Source organism: Ostrea edulis, chromosome 6, assembly GCF_947568905.1.
Source record: "Ostrea edulis chromosome 6, xbOstEdul1.1, whole genome shotgun sequence".
In the NCBI taxonomy this organism is placed as follows: Eukaryota; Metazoa; Mollusca; class Bivalvia; order Ostreida; family Ostreidae; genus Ostrea; species Ostrea edulis.
This window is the reverse complement of record NC_079169.1, coordinates 22240615-22260952: the sequence shown is the minus strand read 5'-3', so window position 1 is coordinate 22260952 and position 20338 is coordinate 22240615. Positions and strand designations below refer to the sequence as shown.

The window sequence follows — 20338 nt, the reverse complement described above, 5'->3', positions numbered from 1 at the left end:
GATTTAAGTACATCAGTATACAGCAACATTGTATGAATAAATCAAATGAGTTCTACAAAATTTTATCCACCAAAATCAATGGGATACCTTTTACCAAATCTGCTTAATTTATGTCCTTCCAAACCAAAAAAAAAAAAACCCGGGTATACAGTGCTCAAACTTGTTGTTTTTGCCAGGGTTATAACAGCAATGTCAGATGAACTTTGGGAGATTTTTACAGGGGCTAGTAGGCTTCTGATTTGGAAGTATTTAAATTATCGTGATAAAGTTCAAGGATTCTTTATATTCTCTCACCAGAGGGCGTGTTACGCAAGCTTCACATACACTTCTGTCAATGCTTGGAATCATGGGACAATATAATCACATGATGTAAACAACCATTCTCCTTTCCCTTTCCCTTTACAAGTTCTGTAGACAGGTGATACATCAGGCTCTTTTTACAGCCCATTGTCACTTTAACAAGTACATATTTACCATTTAGCTATTTCTCTCTTATTTTACAAGTTTTAGCGTATTTTCACAGCCTTTCTTACTTTTGATTCCATGTTTACATTTAAATCTCCACTATGTGAATGTCATACATTCAAACGCATATTACGAAGTAGATCCAAATTTATGATCAGAAAACGGCGATTTTAAACAATTTACAGTAAGCATCAATTTGATTGCACCAAAAACATTTCATAATATGACTGAATATGTAGTCCAAAATATAGATGTTGGATATTAGAAACTTTTATAAGATTTCTGTAAAAAGCTATTGACAGAGGTGTGGTACGAGGAGTGCACGGAACTCTGGGTAGAGAATGGGATTCTTTATTGTGCAGATGTAAAAGGTTCTAGATTCAAATTGACAATTGATAGTAATTTTTGTCCGATTGCCAAACACTTTTCTAACTGTCGGGGCACATATTGTTATCTCAAAGTTTTCTATGTGTTTGAGATTTTTGTTAATTTCTTGTATGTGATAGTGAGGTTTTTGTGATTTAAAGCCTGTGATTCTCTTTGACAGCTGCGGTACTATGACTCTGAAGAAGACACAAACTGTAAGGGCTACATCGAACTGTTTGATGTCCAGTCAGTCCAGATCATACGCAACGTCCAGGGGGCCCCCAAAAAAGCAGACGAGAATGCTTTCTTTGAGGTAGTTATTAAATCAATGGGATGCATGACCCTAAGATAAAAAAAATCAAGGGTTAATTGTTTTGGCATGTTTTTCACATTGAGGTAGAGTGAAGAGATAAGGTCAGAACATTACAGGGATAGTTCAAGGTCAAAGTCTAACCTTTGCCATAAATTTTGAACTTTACCAGGTGTTGAGAAATGGAAAGTCAAAACTTTTATGGTTCAGGGCTGTACATCATGGTGGATCTATGAAGTACTCTTCTAGCTGTGTCTGGGAGCACCATGTGTTTATACTCTTTATATTGCATCTACAGTCTGTTTCTGTCATGTTCTGATATTTTGGTATCCAAAAATAGAATGAATTGGTGATTGTTGAATAGAATTTTTTCTTTTGTAAGGATTTAAGAAATTGACTGAGATCAATATTCAAAGCGTAATGTACAATGTACCTGTAAATCAAATTTTCATATAGTGATACTTTCATGTTATTATACTCTGTTTGAAAGTGGTACAATGTGTGTGTAAATGAGAACCAGAATTTTTACTAAGTTGATTGCAGTCCATAAAACATTCAACTACCCTTGTTTGTTTACTTGCCATTCTATCCGCACTTGCTCCCTGTTTACACAGTGCTTCGTCTGCTTTCACTAGTAAGCATTTGTCCACCATTCAGGCATTTAGTATTTTCTCAGAGTCAATGTACCATTTACTTTGTGCAGAAGCGTTCAATTACCATTCACGGTTCGTTCAGTTTGAGTCCTCATTTCACCATTCACGGTTCGTTCAGTTTGAGTCCTCATTTCACCATTCACAGTTTGTTCAGTTTGAGTTTTCATTTCACCATTCACAGTTCGTTCAGTTTGAGTCCTTATTTCACCATTCACGGTTCGTTCAGTTTGAGTCCTCATTTCACCATTCAATCCTTGGCTGCTTCCCGTTCATCTCTAATTTCATTTAAGAAATAAATAGCCATTTTTAAAACTTCACTGGAATATGAAGTGGGGCAGTCACAAGCCTGAATTGGAAATTGAAGCTATTTTCTGTAAAAAAAAAAAAAAAAAAATAAAGTAAACCAATGCACATGGATTTTCGCTTTGATTTGATCTATATTGAGGATGTTACAACTGTTTTAAGATTATTTCACATTCTCTCAATACTATTGTATGTTTGTAACTTGAAGAGATAAAGTTTTGATATGGCACTCATTGGTTGTTCATGACATGATGTTTTGATCAACCCCAGCCCAAGGTCATGTAGAATGTTTCAGGAACTTTGTTACTTTGTCATATTTGTGTGACAGCAAATATGCATCTGTTGAACTTGAAGAAATATATTTATATGCAGTGTATGTGAAAACAAGCTATTGTATACTGTTCAAGTAAAATAGAGGTACTTCATTAAGACACCAGAAAAGGAACGACATTTGAAACATATTTTTCAGAAAGAATGCACTACATGTAGTATAATTCAGTTTCATACTAAATATTTTGTACATAGCTTTGAATTCACTCCAGATTATTTATATGGCTTCGTGTTGAAATCCATTTTCACACAGTTTTAAATTTTCGGTTATGGCGTCCAAAAGCAATTTTATATTCACTGCAGATTTTATTTATGGTTTTGGTCTGTGGAGAAAATATTGAAAGTTAAACTGCAGCATAAATCAGACAACAAACAGTAGTCTGTGAGTATTTTGATGTTGCTAATAGTTTCATAAAGACTATGGTCAAAGTTCATATCGAGATATACTGTTATTTGCAGTTGAAAACAAACCGAAGAGTCTACAACTTCTTGGCAGCAGATGCTAAAACCGCCCAGATCTGGATTGACCGGATTCATGGCTTTATATGAAGGTGAGGAGGTTAACATACGATCACGCAAGTGCCCCCTCTTCATTCCTGCTGTTGGAGACCAAAGGTGCCATAGTTTTGTCCTCAATCCACCTGTCCGTGTGTTGTGTGTATCTGTGTACTATTGTCTACATAATGGCGGCCCTTGACACTCGGAAAATACAAGTGGAACAGACAAAGAAATCTGAAGAAAATCCCTACAGGTTTCAAATATTTCAAAATGCAAATGACAGAGTATTTATACGGGAGGATGAGGATAAACCTGAAATTTTAATGGAATTTACTGCAGCTGGACAGAACATTCAGAGTAAACATCAAATCAATTGTTTTATTTATCTTGCAATAGCAGCTATGTCACTGTAATAACTATGTTTGTTATCTGTGTGGTGTTAGTGATGGTATCCCAGGATTCTCTGCTGCCTCGGTGCTTTGACTGGCCTGTCACACAAAACTCTCATCGTTTTGGTGTGACAGACACAGGTCCCATGCTTAGGAGCTTATTTACAAGGACACACACTTTTGGAGGATAAGCAAACGTGCTTGATGCATAATAAATTTGTAAATATGTTTGTTGGACAAATGTCTGGACATCTGTACACAGTATGGATTGTGATTGATTTGTCTTACTGGCTTGTTGAAAAGGGAAGCTTGAATTAAATCAGTTTATCTTAGTTTAGACGACGGAGGAAATAAAACTGAGGCTAGTGTTTATAATGCAGTACTTTTACTTTAGAGTGACACAAAGCTGAACAAATTGTTAGATATATAGCTATGCGTCTTTATTTATGTCTATAATAAGAATGACATTACGGGAAGATGTATGTCGTTATGTCCTGTATATTTCATCATGCTGTACAAATCATTCATGTATTTATTTATTTTTTGGATCACTAGACTAGTAATCATCATGTTCTTTGTACATAAGATTTCTACGCTTTCTGAATAATGTATATAGTGTATTTATTAGGCAGTAAGTTTTGTATGTGTACTTGTGTGCAACACCCCCCCCCCCCCCCCCCCCCTCCCCTCCCTCCTCATAGAATCACACCATATCAGGACTGTGTTTCAATGACATTCTTTTTGTGAATGTCTCTTAGTTTGGTTTCCACAGGCTTTTATTGTTGTTTAATGTTTTTTGTTGCTAGTCAATTTTGCACTGTGAGCCTGATTTCTGTCACCAAATCAATTTTACCATCAAATATCGTGAATTAACTCCGTTTTTGTAAACAGAAAGTTTTATTTTTGTCGACCAATAAACTGCCAGATGCTTCATTGACTTTCATGTTCAAATTTACAATTCTTGAAGTATTGAATATAGAACACCTTCGAGTACAATTGTGTATTAAACTACATTTTATTTTTAACCTCTTGAATTCAGCTGCTCATTTGTGTGTCTTGTTAAGAATGACCAAGGTTTTAGATCCCATGACATGAAATTTTTAGTAACATTTTAGCACCATATGCATGTGCATATTTATGTTTTGACAGAATTACAGTGTACCTACAGAGCCAGTTTTATTTAATGGGCTTAAAACAGCTTTGTGGGTCTCTGTGTTATCTCCACTAATGTTTTGTGACAGTATTGCTTCCCCTCTCAGTTCTAAATCTGCTCAACATTGGTAGAATACGCGGCTATCATGAAAACTATCCAATACTTCCTGTCTCAGTGCCCCAACAGCAGATGACTGGTTTCAGTAGGAAATACTTGTGCAATAAAGTACATCAGATATTGTGAAAGTAGAGTGGTTTTCGGCGAGTGTTCTCCCCTTGTCAGTATTGTAGATTTTCGTTTTAAGATTTGATCCATTGCGTGTTTGTGGGATGCATGATATATACAATAAGATAGACTGGAGTAAAATATTACCATCATACTTTAATCCTACACGAAAGTCTGATGTACATGAATATAAAACAAATTTTGTAATGAATTATTTATCAGATTTTTTTCCTTGAGAAATATTGGTACTTTTTGTGCTGTTATTGTTGATTCACATGAAATTTCCACGCTGCTCAAAAAAAGTAAAGGTATTTAGTTTCTTGGTACATGTAGGTATATTGACATCATGATAAGAAAGTGAGAATAGGCTTAAGGTAGCTCACTACACTAAAGCTTATATTCTTTATGACAGATGGCGATTTAAATGTTTTGTGAAATTATTTGTATCGATTGATTTGTTTGTCTCTCATCATAGCTCAGTGGTTAAAGTATTGGACTGGTGAACCACAGATCTCGAGTTCAAATCCGCCAGAGTCTTTTGTTCATATGTGTTGAAATAAAAAAAATTTGAAAATCATGTTTTTATCCAAAATTGCATATTTTCTGCCTTTTTTGGCATATTAACTTCATGTATATCATCATATCTTTTATGATTAAATCAATTCGTACTGATTTGAGACACTATTTCAAGGTGTAGTGAGCCACCTTAGATAAACAAAAATTTAACTGACATAATGTGTTAGATATTGCAATTTTTAAGTCATTAAATTTGTGCTGAGATTTTGTTTTTAATGATTCAAAATGTCAATCAACTAGTAGCCAAGAGAATGCTACATTTATTATTTTTGATTTTTTTGTAAGGTTCTTGGGTAATAGAGCATGGTTTTTGTGGAAAATATAGCATACCAATCTTTAACAATGTGAAATAGAATTTTATATGACACAGTTCTATGTGTCTTCTTTAAAGGACTTTGATTATTTTCAATAGAATTTCTCCTTCTATAGATATTTTTAATACGATTTTGTTACAAGTTGCACCAGCTGTTGTTTGTATAGTGTATGTTTAAAGCTTGTATGTATGTTACATACTGACATAGGGTACTGAAATAAACATCATAAGATTTAACACTGTCTTCTGTCCAATATCTCTCTTTTTTTTAAAGGTATATTAATTCCTAGGGTATTCGTTGTGCTTTGTAGTTAAACTACATGTTATGGAGTGATATAACATAATTGATTGCTACAAGATCAAATACAATCTGGCATGGTACTGTAGGAGCGAATTGTCTGCATTGGATATCTCTCTGATAGACAGTCTAGAATATATTTGCTACTTTTTTGGAGTGACTAAAAACTTCAAATGAAGGATATGTGAAAGTAGACATTTTCAATTTACCTCTTGTGCATGTAATCTTGCAAATCATCTGACTAAACTAGAGATTGTTTTTATGAAAAACAAATGTCTCCCCAGCTACCCAAGTTGGAAGTGCTCCAAATGAAACCTCTCCTTAATGTACTGCATGGTATGGAGGAGAAAGCATGAGCAGGAACATGGACATTATGAACTTTGATAATCCATATAGGAGAAGTGTTCACAAACTATTTTACACCATCCACCCCTCAGATCCATTGTAACTTTAAGGATAACAATTTGATCATCCTGTCCTTACAATATGCACATCTGCAAATGGCATTGAAGTATTATACAAAGTTTCAAGTCTATCGGATAAGCCATATAGTCTACAAGCTACTTTACACCACTCTTGGATCCACTATAACTTTTAGGAAAATAATTGGATCCTCCTGTCCTGACAATATGCACATCTACAAATGTCTGTGAAGCATTGTACAAAGTTTCAATTCTATCTGACCAGCCATACATACAGGAGAAGTGTTCACAAGAGAGAGAGAAAGTACAATAACAATATGTCCTCCCTCTGGAAGAAGGGAGACAATTGGTAACTTATCTGCAGTACCATTATTAGATTGAATAATTCCAAGCTTCCTTAGATCCAACAAAATAGAACATGTTTACCTCCATGTGCCTTCTTCATTTTTTCCAGCATTGGACTAAAAATGAATTGGGAATTCAGTTGGTGAATATTTCTGGTCGCCCAATCAAAGCTCGGGTTGCTAATCACTTTCGACTAAATCTTGCCCTTTAGCTGTAAACAGAGATGGCTGACCAAGTATTGTTTCTAAGGCTAGAGTAGCAGGTTCCGCTGTTTTAAATAATACAATCATGTGATAAACAATAATTGACATTTTCTCTGTTAAGACCTGAGATATACATTATTCATCGAGCTTTGTTTAATAAACCTTTGCTGTTTCGGTGTATTTTATTTCTCGATACAAACGTACACATCTTGGACATTTGTGTATAATGTGTTGTAACTTTTATATTCCCTTCCAAGCGATGGCAATATTAACGTAGTTTACTAGAACATTATGACCATGTTCCTGTCAATTTCTAATTGAAACAAACACCAACTTCTTCCGCTACGGAGTTTTAACTCATGTTTGAGTGTTGGGTAAACTCCAGCTCGGTTAAAAACAGAAATCATTGTATATATCTAATGCCAGCACGATGTAACCTAGAGAATTCATAATTTTATTACTACTTGTAATAAAAGATTTCTTCAACAGAGTGCGGAAGAACAAAGCATCAACTTGCTGATTTTTATGAAAATAGATAAATGCGGACACGATATTTTATGAGGGCTGTTCGATGTGTATTGTACGATGTCTCAAAAGCATTCGACTCAAATAATGAAATGAACAGTACATCCCTTCAAAGTATTCTCCGCGGTTTCAAATACATAATTTCAATCTGAATCCATTTCTGAAATGCGTCACGGTACGCTGATTTAGATAGACCTCTGAGGCACTGACTGATGGCTCAGCCAACATCTTCGTTAGTCAAGGGTGACGATACACCGTGAAAGAGGAACACCGTGTATCGTCACCCTTGGCTAGCGAAAATGTTGAGCCCTTATCGGGACTTGTAACGACGACCAGATAAGAACTTTTTAAGTTTTGGAAAAAGGGAAAAGTCGCATGGGGCTAGATTTGGAGAGTATGGTGGGTGTGGCAAGACGGTAACCTTCTCCGACTTCGAAAATTGCATCACGAACTCAGATGTATGTGATGGAGCATTATCATGAAGTAGACAAACATGCCTAAATCCTGACACAGGGCGTCGTTTATGATAATATTTCCTGAGATTTTGTAGTATATCTCGGTAATGCCGACCTGTAACACTTTTGTCCTTCGGCACCGGAATTTGTAGGCTATACCATCACTTGAGAAGATTATGCAATAAAGAACCTTCTTTGTGCTTATGGTTCTTTTGGCAACTACAGGCCTGCCGTGTTTCCAATTTTTCTTACTGGTTCGAAATAGTGAACCCATGTTTCGTCACCAGTAACAATGTTTGCAAATTGTCTTTGATTGAATTTGGGAAACATTTTGAGCAATTACTTAGCGGTTTGTACTCGTACCCGTTTTTGGTCATCTGTCAATATACATGTATGCGGTATCCATCTAGCAGAAATCTTTCGTACTTTCAAAATACGCTATAAAATGAAATGCACCTGCGATAGCGATATGCCAACAGCTTTGGCAATATCACGAATCGTGTATCTGTCATCACTTTCAATTTTTTCCCTGACTCTTGAGACATTTGCCTTGCCTGTTACAGTCACTGGTTGGTCAGGTTTTGCTGCATTTTGACGGACTCCGTGCCAGTCAGAAATTTCAATTCAGTAAAAATCTGCATTACCGAATGACCGAGTTTTGTGCGAACCTTCATATAAGGTATAATTTCTCCAATATATTCTCAACCCATATCGTACATCCCTACGTTACAGAGAGTTTGAATATGAGCACAGCCCTTGGTCCCAGGGATAATTGATGTGTATTTCAAGAATCTATTACATTTCTATCAATAAATAAAACTCTCCATTCTGCTATATAAGTTGGAAAAACTATCGTATTGTTTATTGTTTTACGTCCGATTTGAGAATTTTCACTCCCATAGAGACGCCAGTAGTTACAGGCGGTGCCACAAATCCTGACGTATGCACGGCACTCAAGGACGTAGAAGTATTTATTGTATGTTGTTTAACGTCCCATCGAGAATTTTACACTAGTGTACATGCATATGCGCCACCAGCTTAATCAGTAATCAAAGCGGGTAACCTCAGTAGGGTGTGTGTGTGTGTGTGTGGGGGGGGGGGGGGGGGGGGGGGGGGGGGGGGGGCGGCAAGGCAAGCACCCTAATCACTCGGAAACTGCGACAGATATTGAAGGAGATTTATTAAGATGTACATGACTACGTGCTTGTGATGTTATGTTGGACAAACATAGTCATAGATATTTCATGAATTATCTCCCACCTGCCGTACCCGATTCCTGATTATCAATGGAAAGGGTTGAGAAGTGATATTATGTATACACACATTCTTTTGAATAGAAAACAAAATTGGATGATTGGATGCTGCGATACTTCTTTTTGTGCCATGGTCACAGTGTTTTTATGCCGTAAGTATAAAGCAGACCGGGTATTATATTTTATCAGTGGTTTAATTCACCTTACTTTATTCCAACAAGCAAATAGGTCTGTATCACATTAGCTGCAATAATGTAGCCCTCCGATTTTTTCCCCTCTCCCCAAAACGTCAGAATGAAAAAAATAAATAATCGGAGAGGGGTACATTATTGCAGCTAGCTTCATATCTGCACGGACCTTTAGTATGTTCCTTTGAAAATTTTGAATCTGTTATTTGAAGAAGTCAGAGCTCGTCCATACGTGAAATTTTCAACACGAGAACACAGACTGAATTTTGTGCATGCTTATGGATGTTGCCCATCATAAGATCTTTATAATTCCAAATCAATTTGTCAGCCAACGAAGGAATAAATGCCGTTAACATAAGCAGCATTCTTTAATTGGTTATTTTGTTTTGGCACTTGACAAAGTTATTCATGCTGGCATTATGTATAAATATCAACACATCAGTGGGTACTTTTTTGCAGAATTTCACAATCTGTGTATAACAATGATAGATTAAGTGAAAATAAGTAACATGATAGACTTTTTCCACATCTGGAATCGGAGTTAGACAAGGTGATGTCCTTGGTCCAAGTTTATTTAAACTTTTCATCAATGACCTCTTAAATTAAGGGTCTGTCATGCACTTTAAACAGGGAAAAGATTTGATGTCTTTTGTATGCAGCTGATCTTGTTTTATTATCCAATTCCATATCAGATCCTCAGCACAAACTAAATATCTTTCATGATTACTGAAGTGAGTGGTGTTTTTGATATAAAGAAAACCAAAGTTCTAATTTTGAATAACTGTGACACGGATAGATTACTCAAGGAAACACGTTGTCTTGGTAATAACATCTTAAAATGTGTTTAAACAATGTTAAAGAAAGCTAGGGTCTACCATGCATTGAAAACAACGGAAAGTTCGGCGAAGCACAGACACAACAATGGTTATTTCAAAAAAGTTTAAAGTGCGGTGTAAAACCTGCTAATATTCCTTGCATGGTTAAAAAATTACATGTAAACATATTTTTTACTTATAATTTTGTATGGTTGCCAGAAATGGACATCTTCGCTAACCAAGGATCCTCGGTCCAATCCACTTTCCATAATGGGTAGCGGAGTAAATTGAAAACCCATGGCTAGGCTAGCGAAGAGTTATTAAAAACCAAAAAGCTATTAACTTAATTACATCGGGATCGCCATTCAGGAAAGGGGAGGAAACTTGAAAGCTGAAAATGGCGATGATAAAAAATTTCCGTATTTTTCATAAATTGGAACCGCCGTACAGTGTTATAATCGAAAACAAGAACTACGAAGAATCTCTGATGTTTGAGTCGAATGCACTCGCAGTTTTACGTAAGATTCCTTATTTGTTTTCATTGTTTATATGTAGATTTTTTTTTCAGGATAAAATCGATTTATGAAAATAAGCCATAGGCTTAGTCTTTGGGGGCAAAGTAATTGAGAATTTGTCTGGCCAACAAACTCTATTAATGAAATTATTGTGTGGACCCATATATTTCAAATTAAAAGCATAACAATATGTGTTTGATTTGGAGTGACAGTCTATGTTGCAATTTACTTTTGATAGATGATAATTCACTTATTCAGTTCCTGCCCATAATTCCGGAATATGTTAGCTAATGTCATGTAATGCACAGTTGAGATTATTCATACAATGTCATTATGCACATTTTATATGGTATTAGGCCTAGGAAATGAAGAGAAGATTTTGCTAAAAAAAACCTTGACTGACACCAGCAGGGCTTTCAACAAATTTAAAAGTAGGAGGCTGAAATGAAAAAGTAGAAGGCGATCCAATGCTCGGCGCCCTTACGGCCGGGGTAAATGACGCAAAATCCTGCATTCTGGCGGTTTCCTGGCACTTAAATGCAGCTTTGAAATTGTCATTTTTTTGCCTGAAATTTTTACTTTTGCCATGAATTTATTGTTTCATATGTGAAATTTTCTGTTCATGCAAAGACTTAAAAAATTCAACATTGCAAAGTACTAATTTTGATGCAAAATGAAAAATAAAGTGCATCAAGATAACTACATGTAATTATTTTTTGCAATGCTGTATCAATTAATTTTTAAGTGTCTTTGCTTGAACAGAAACTTTCACTTTTATTTCTACATTTGTACTGAAAGTTTATAAGACTGAATTGTTTTGTAAGAAAGTTTCTACATGCAGAAAGTATTGTTGAAATGAATTAAACTGCATTTTTTGCTCACCCCAATATTTTTTTAAAATAAAACCCAAACAATCTTTATTACAAATTAATAAGTAACATTTAAATGACCTATAATTTTATTTTTCCACAAATTCAAGTTAACAGCTACAGATTTGTTGGTAACATAGCGAATTTGTGCTGAAAAATTCTACTTTCGTTTTTATTTAATACCACGTACATGGGCATTTGCAAATTAAAAAGAATAGCAAGTCTGAAATCTTTCCTGATTAAATTCTGTTTTTGCTTTAAAAATGTTGATTGATATTATACTCGTATCACTTTCACTTCTGGCCTTTTTAAAGCCGAAACTAAACAGGGTATTTGTTCTCTTCATTCCGTCAACATCATTGATTTTTACGTTCATTTAAATGACCTATAATTTTATTTTTCCACAAATTCAAGTTAACAGCTACAGATTTGTTGGTAACATAGCGAATTTGTGCTGAAAAATTCTACTTTCGTTAATAACTTGTTGTTATCTTTCGGGACTTCTCGTCTGTGTTGTCACGAATTGGGTAAATCCGAGGCTTTCCGACTATTGCAATTGACGTATTATTTTCTACACCAACAGACGAATTAGATGCCGGTATTTACCTGAACTAAATTTAGCGCAAGTAAACACGTTTTTACATCCTGGTTGATATGTCCGCGATTTCTGAGTCTACTAAAGTTTGGAAGATGTTTAAAGTTTTATAAAAGTTTTTTTCATTGGACATACATTTTTGTCACTAAAGTAGCCGGCACCTAATGTTACTATAGGCGGCGGAAATCCGCCGGCTACCGGCTACTTTTGAAAGCCCTGCACCAGAGTATATGTCTCGGATGACACTGCATTCTTTTATCTGTAGATTCAAGTGAAGCAGAGTTGCTAAAGAAACAATACACAAAAATACTGGATGCCTATGGCTGTCTTGGAGTATTAAATTATGCAGTTGGTAAGATTTAAAACAACAATAAAAAATCAGACATGAATGTACACATTTTGAATCAAATTATATCCATTAATTAGTTACATCTGTATTATGAGTGTATATCTGTTTAATATAAGGTTTTATATGAAACTTTGCATAGGGTTACAGGTATGTGCTGTATCCTAAAGATAATTAGTAAGAACTTGTAGCAAGGAACAGGAATCAATCCCAGTCCTTTGCATTACTAGTGAGGTGGCTTTACCACTGAGCTATCCAGGCTGATATTCATGGTCCCTCAATACGGAAGTTCTGAGTTCCCCAAGAGTTATTTCCCTTTGTTGAACTCTTCCGTAAATTATGACGTAAAATATGATGACAGTGGGTACATTTGCTAATTACTATCGTTGTATTATTTCTTAAAAGATGATATCCAGAGTTTCTGAGACCATCCTATCTCAGGGAAAATGCAACTTTAGTGAGTTTATGAGTATTGAATAACAAAATGGCTCAAACAAATATTGGTAATTGCCATCTTTCTTTGATAAAAGCGTCACTCATGTAGAAGAGGAAACGAATAATGATTCAATAGCCAATTTGATGATCTTATTCAAACAAATTATGCTTAATATGGCCAGAATATGCATACCAGTGATTGATATAAACAAAAGTTACGCTTTTATTACATTAATCGTACGTAATCGTTATGTACAATGCCAGTCTACTATATAATGTATACATTGTGTACCCACCATACGTCATAAAATGCAAAAGAGTTCGACAAAGGGAAATAACTTTTGGGTAACTCGGAACTTGCGTATTGTACATTCCTCCTTCCTGAAATGGTCTTCCACCCCAATGGCAACAACACTAGTCGACCCCTGCCAAGACTATCTAAATGACCAAATAGGGTTGACCATGGCACCAGGAGAAAATTTATGGATGGACTGGGAATTGAACCTGGGACCTCTACATTACTAATTAGGTGCTCTAACCCTGAGCTACTGAGGTCGATGTCCAGTCCATTAATTATACTACCCTGTAGTGATTTGCATTCATTCTGATTTTTCCAATAAGTCAGAAGGTGGTTAAATTTCAGGAGAGGATAATGTGCTGTTCCTTGTATTGGTCACCGGCTGTTTATCGGTGGGTAAAATATGTGATTCGGAAATATTTCGGATAACAGCCACCCAATTTCTGTCTCTGCGGAATGGACAGGGCGATGAAGAGAGAATATCGGAGGTTAAGAAGCTGTTGAATTCAGGGACTTTCTACTTTGCTTGGTCAGCTGCCGGGACAACTTGGGACCTTACTTTATGTGCTCAGAGGAAAATCCAGGAACATGACACGGATAACAGATTTTTCTGGTAGTTATTGCTTGATAAAGTAGTACATGTACATGACTAAATTTATTGTTAAATCATTATTCTATTTCAGTTCGAATCTATGAAATTAAACTAATCTTTCAGGAACAGAATGCTTCACGTCCATTTCCAGAGGTTTGCTATAGACTGTGACAGGTGGTTGTTTAAGATGATCTGTGGAGGTGTGGAAATAAGGACAATCTATGCTGCCCATAGGCAAGCCAAGGCTTGTTTGATATCACGGCTCAGCTGTGAGAGGGCTGGAACCAGATTCAACGTCAGAGGAACTAACGATGATGGTCATGTGGCCAACTTTGTGGAGACTGAACAGGTCTAAATTTTGTCAACATTTAAAAGTTTAGATATGAAAAGAGTTGTATTCTTAACATCTTATAGATTATATGATACAAGTGAACCTTTTCCCAATGACATCGATCACCGTATACATATAGCTATTTAAATGTATTCATCTAATGCAACAGTGCAAAGAATATGAAAAAAGACATAATTTCTTTGTCTTTTTTCAGGTCATATTCCTGGATGAAAAGATATCATCATTTATTCAGACAAGAGGTTCGGTTCCGTTATTTTGGGAACAGCCTGGAATCCAGGTAACATGGATTACCTGTGTTTTCTTATATTTGTTATTCATGTACAATTGATTACCTCTGATCTCCTATGATCTAGGTACAATGGATTATAATCTAGGTGATACGGATAACCTGTATATTCTGAAAAACCATTATATAGCTTTCTGCAATGTATATAGTGTAGGGATGTCAACGAATATTTGGATATTTGAATATTAAATTTTGGACATTTGGATATTTGAATATTCATTCGATGAGTTGATATTCGAATATGAAATTAAGATTGGAATATTTGGTTATACAGGTATAACTGTATACTTGGACATCTAGAGCTACAGAAAGCTACCTAATGATTACCTAACACTACATTACGCAAGAACGGGAAATAGAAACCAGTGTTCTATGAACATGTTCGATGCCAGAGAGTCACACTGCCATTAATGATGCATGTAAAATAAAAGAAATTTTTGAAGATTTTGGTTTAGTAAGCAATATTGACACTTGTGTGCACGATAATGCTCGAAACATAAAAAAGGCGGATATTTTAAGCCCGGACTGTGTGGACATATCATGTTTCCATCATACTTTTCAGCTATGCATAAAACTGGCCCCTGAAATATAGAATGTGGCCTAACTTTTTTCAAAGTGTCGGAAACTCGTAGGTCTTGCTGCTTGTTAGACGATCGATTCATGAATTGAAGCTTTAATCAAACTTCCCTTTTTATGCTTTATCTGTATTTTTTAACAGTCAATACATGGATATAAAATATAGAATATATATTGTACAGTGTCTTCTTAATGAAGTCGAGAGGTTTAACTTTCACATACCGATGCAAAAATGTGCACTATGGACAGGGCAATGCATATATCAGGACTTAATATTTATTATGTACATGACTATTTTTTACCAAATATTCGAATATATTCGAATACTGTTATCGAATATTCGAATATGAATTATTGACAGTTTTGACATCCCTTATTAGTAGCATGATTTGTTATTTGAATTAGAGTAAATTTATAGAAAATAGGAGAAGAGCAATGTAGTAAATTTGGAATTTGATGAAAGAGGAGAGAGAGAGGGATTTTGTATTTTGACTAATCATTAGTTCTTGAATGTCTGTCATGACAGGTTGGCTCTCATCGAGTGAAAATGTCGCGAGGACATGAAGCTTCGGCCCCAGCCTTCGACAGACATCTGAACATGATAAAGGACCTGTATGGGGATCAAGTGCTAATAAACTTACTCGGACAGAAGGAGGGGGAGCACATGCTGAGTCAGGCATATCTGGTAAGACCAATGAGGGTGTCAGGGAAAAACAAAGTTAATTCAAGTACTTCAGCATCATCAGTTTGTCTTCAACAGCAATATTTGTTTTTCATGGCTTTGTCTGACCATGATATAAAGCGATCACAAAGCATAATGTGTGCTCATAGAGGAAGAGCATACAGAAGATTTCCATGAAATTACATGTCAACAAAAACCACATCCTGACAAGTTCACAAAAAGTGAGACCCATGAAATTACATGTCAACAAAAACCACATCCTGACAAGTTCACAAAAAGTGAGACCCATGAAATTACATGTCAACAAAAACCACATCCTGACAAGTTCCCAAAAACGATACCCATGAAATTACATGTCAACAAAAACCACATCCTGACAAGTTCTCAAAAACGATACCCATGAAATTACATGTCAACAAAAACCACATCCTGACAAGTTCCCAAAAACGATACCCATGAAATTACATGTCAACAAAAACCACATCCTGACAAGTTCCCAAAAACGATACCCATGAAGTTACATGTCAACAAAAACCACATCCTGACAAGTTCACAAAAAGTGAGACCCATGAAAATTGATAAAACCGTAGTATCACTATCTAAGCATTGAATATACCTGTTGATGAAATACTGTGACAAGAGTAGATATCAGTACAGTCATTTGATGCACGGACATGTGGAAATTATTCTCTCAGGCAATGAAATTAAGGGGAAATACTCGCTAAATGTGAGTTAAAAATTGAAATTGCCAGTGAAAAATCACAAGTGATCGCAACTTTTTGCGAGTGAAAAAAATCAATCTTTTTTCTGGATTTCCTTGGTTTATTGGCTGTACTTTGAAGTTTACAATAATTTTGTCTTATGCATAGAAACGCTTTACAGAATGAATATACAAGTATTGAATAAGTAAACGTGGATCAAATAAATAACTAAGGCCAAGGTCATCTCAGTCAGTGATGTCGAAGATTGCCCACTTCATGGACACTTCGGGCGTCTCAGAGATGTCTGATTTAAATAGCAAGCATTTTGATCTTGTCCGTGTTTACATGAAACAACACATGAAAGTGTTAGTGTCGCCGCTTCACGCAGCATCCTTCTGTAGTCCATAGTCAAAGACTTGGAGTTCGCAGTTTTTTTTCAACTAGAATTTTTTAGATGAAATTTCCAAAAGTTTTGAACATATAGTTTGAATTGGTGCAAACAGTCTTCAATATTTCAAACCACATGATGTTGTAAATAGGTGGTAGATCTCTGGACAGTGAGTTCGCTGCACAAGTGTACCCTATGACCCTCATCATTCACCAATGATACATGCATGTTGTCTGATAATTCATTAAATTTTAAATGAAAGAATTCTCAATATTTTTATTATTGCACTTTAAAGAAGATTTTAAAAGATTTTCCCTATATCTTGATATAGATACATGCTTGTTTTCTTAAATTCCTGTAAAACAGCAATCGATTAAAAAATGCTTGTAAAAGCTCAATTTTGCTAGTTGGAAAATAATCCACTAGCTAAAATTTGCTAGTGGTGATAAAAGTTAATTTTGATTTCTGTTCTCTGTTAAGTGTTGATACTTAATTGTTGATGAATATCACCACAGTAATGACTGCTGTATAGAAATTATATATGTAATGAATAGTTTTATGTTGGCTATGTATTTATATACAATATTTTGTCCCAGATATTTTAGTTTTTTGGAGGGGGTTACTATTATTGACAGCTGCTTATCTGGAATATATCTCCAAAAAAGTTATTGCATAAAACTATTTCTGTACAATGCCTTATTTTCATGGGGTCAGATTTGATGGGGAAGGGGGGGGGGGGGGCTTGTTTATAGGTCTTGATTCATAGTAAAAAAGTCATTGCCCTTTATGGACATTCACAATTTTCTTTTTGTGAAGGATACATATAGGAATTCATGGGTTGGCCCTTATGACAAAGGCATTGCAAGCAAGACTCTTGAAAAGTTATGTGACTTTATGGTAACTGAAAAATGTTTTTAATTCAGAAACATCACCAAGCTTCCACATTTCATCAAAGAATTCCCCTGATTAACTTTGACTACCATTCTGAAGTTCGAGGGAATGCTAAAAACCTGGATAGACTGAAGCACAAGGTCCTCAAACAACTGGTGGATTTTGGTTACTTTTACAGTGTGGATAATCTGGGAGACAGGTGAAGGATTTCTACATTCCCTAGGTTACAGAAATTGTACATTCCTTAGGTTACAGAAATTTTACATTCCTTAGTTGACAGAAATTTGTACATTCCTTAGGTTACAGGAACTGTACATTCCTTAGGTTACAGAAATTTTACATTCCTTAGGTTACAGAAATTTGTATATTCCCTAGGTTACAGGAATTGTACATTCCTTAGGTTACAGAAATTTTACATTCCTTAGTTTACAGAAATTTGTACATTCCTTAGGTTACAGGAACTGTACATTCCTTAGGTTACAGAAATTGTACATTCCTTAGGTTACAGAAATTTGTATATTCCTTAGGTTACAGAAATTTGTATATTCCCTAGGTTACAGGAATTGTACATTCCTTAAGTTACAGAAATTTTACATTCCTTAGGTTACAGAAATTTGTATATTCCCTAGGTTTCAGAAATTTGTACATTCCTTAGGTTACAGAAATTTGTACATTCCTTAGGTTACAGAAATTTGTACATTCCTTAGGTTACAGAAATTTGTACATTCCCTAGGTTACAGAAATTGTACATTCCTTAGGTTACAGAAATTTGTACATTCCCTAGGTTACAGAAATTGTACATTCCCTAGGTTACAGAAATTTGTACATTCCTTACAGAAATTTGTACATTCCTTAGGTTACAGAAATTTGTACATTCCTTAGGTTACAGAAATTGTACATTCTCTAGGTTTCAGAAATTTGTACTTTCCTTAAGTTACAGAAATTATACATTCTCTAGGTTACAGAAATTTGTATATTCTCTAGGTTACAGAAATTTGTACATTCCCTAGGTTACAGAAATTTGTACATTCTCTAGGATACAATTGTTTTCAGGCATGATCTTAAAATCAAGAGCGGATTTAGCATTTTTAGAAATAGATACATGTATGTATAAAGCACTTACTAGTGTTTGTATACTTTACATGAGTACGTCATGTACTTGATCTGGCAAAATTGCTGCTCATTGTTAGTTTGTAAGAATCGTAAAAATGTGAGAGCCATATTCCAAAGGACTTAAATTCATATAATTTAGTGAAAAACTTTGATTTCTCAACAGAGTCTACTCACAAATGTATGCAGATATGAATTATTCGCATATGACAAAAAATCTTCAGTATTTTTACACTCTATTTTTATATATATAGATTTCAGTCCGGTACCATGAGATCAAACTGTCTAGACTGCTTGGATAGAACCAATGCTGTACAGTCCATGCTGGGAATGGAGGTTAGTGTCAAACTAGTTCATTTATACTGTAAATCATGTACATGTATATTTCACAATACTTTATTTCCACGATCTTTTTTTATTGGATTTATCAGCAGCGAGCATATGATTTGTGCATCGTTACATTTATATATACAGTATTATTCAGGAGAACCTCATTTTCACATCAGGGCCTTGAAAATAAAGTTCTCTCAAATAAAAAGTGATTCACAGTGTAAAACTTTGTAGTCAAAGTTGGTTATAAGGGGAAAATATAGAGATAATCCAAGACTTTGGTTAAGATCCATGAATGTTACTCATTTGAATAGTGTTTATATTGACAGATGCTGCCTCGTCAGCTGGAGAGTTTGGGACTCGCTGAGAAACAACAGATGGTGTCCAGGTTTCTAGACATCTACCGCCAAATATGGAGTGCTAATGGGGATCATGTCAGCAGAATTTATGCTGGAACAGGGGCTCTTGGAGGGGGTAGATCAAAGGTTTATAAAAGATCTTTTTATGTGTACATGTATGTCTGGTTTTAGACTCTATCTGACTGTCTGGTTTTAGACTCTATCTGGCTGTCTGGTTTTAGACTCTATCTGGCTGTCTAGTTTCAGACTCTATCTGGCTGTCCGGTTTTAGACTCTATCTGGCTGTCTGACTTCAGATTCCATCTGGGTGTCTGTCTTTAGACTCTATCTGGCTGTCTGTTTTAAGACTCAATCTAGCTGTCTGGTTTTAGACTCTATCTAGTTGTCTGTTTTTAGCCGAGTTGCAACGAAGTTGAACTCGGCTCTTGGTTTGGGCGGGCGGGTGGTTGAGCATCAACAATTAGTTTCTGGATGATAACTCGCAAAGTTTACAATGTAATCAAATGAAACTTTGATATATTGTAGGGTACCAGGTAAGGAAGACCCCTATTGAGTTTGGAGAAAAGTGGTCAAAGGTCAAGGTCACAATGACCGAAAATAGAATGAAAATTTCAGAAAAATTTGGTTTCCGGATGATAACTCAGAAAGTTTAAATCCGAATCAAATGAAACTTTAATATATTGTTGGGTACCAGGTAAGGAAGATCCCTATTGATTTTGGAGAAAAAAGGTTAAAGGCCAAGGTCACAGTGACCGAATATAGAATGAAAATTTCAGAAAAATTTGGTTTCCGGATGATAACTCAGATTGTTTAAATCCGAATCAAATGAAACTTTGATATATTGTTGGGTACCAGGTAAGGAAGATCCCTATTGATTTTGGAGAAAAAAGGTCAAAGGTCAAGGTCACAGTGACCGAATATAGAATGA

At 35.4% G+C, this 20338-nt stretch overlaps 2 protein-coding genes across 8 annotated transcripts in view; both read left to right on the top strand.

The window, feature by feature from the left end:
* The window catches only part of LOC125683503 (myotubularin-related protein 13-like), a 65970-nt gene extending 60152 nt beyond the window's left edge, over positions 1-5818 (top strand). For all 6 annotated transcript variants that reach the window (XM_048924733.2, XM_048924732.2, XM_048924731.2 and 3 more), the window contains 2 exons: positions 1013-1144; positions 2887-5818. In XM_048924733.2, coding sequence (XP_048780690.1) covers positions 1013-1144; positions 2887-2976 — 222 coding nt within the window. In that variant the 3' untranslated portion in view covers positions 2977-5818. The remainder of the gene's footprint in view (positions 1-1012; positions 1145-2886) is intronic.
* A 4612-nt stretch (positions 5819-10430) lies between these two features.
* LOC125645651 (synaptojanin-1-like) overlaps positions 10431-20338 on the top strand; it is a 30625-nt gene continuing 20717 nt past the window's right edge. For both annotated transcript variants that reach the window (XM_048871300.2, XM_048871298.2), the window contains exons 1-9: positions 10431-10603; positions 12330-12416; positions 13489-13756; positions 13859-14084; positions 14281-14364; positions 15476-15634; positions 17644-17810; positions 18976-19057; positions 19381-19536. In XM_048871300.2, the coding sequence (XP_048727257.2) occupies positions 10483-10603; positions 12330-12416; positions 13489-13756; positions 13859-14084; positions 14281-14364; positions 15476-15634; positions 17644-17810; positions 18976-19057; positions 19381-19536 (1350 nt within the window). In that variant the 5' untranslated portion in view covers positions 10431-10482. The remainder of the gene's footprint in view (positions 10604-12329; positions 12417-13488; positions 13757-13858; positions 14085-14280; positions 14365-15475; positions 15635-17643; positions 17811-18975; positions 19058-19380; positions 19537-20338) is intronic.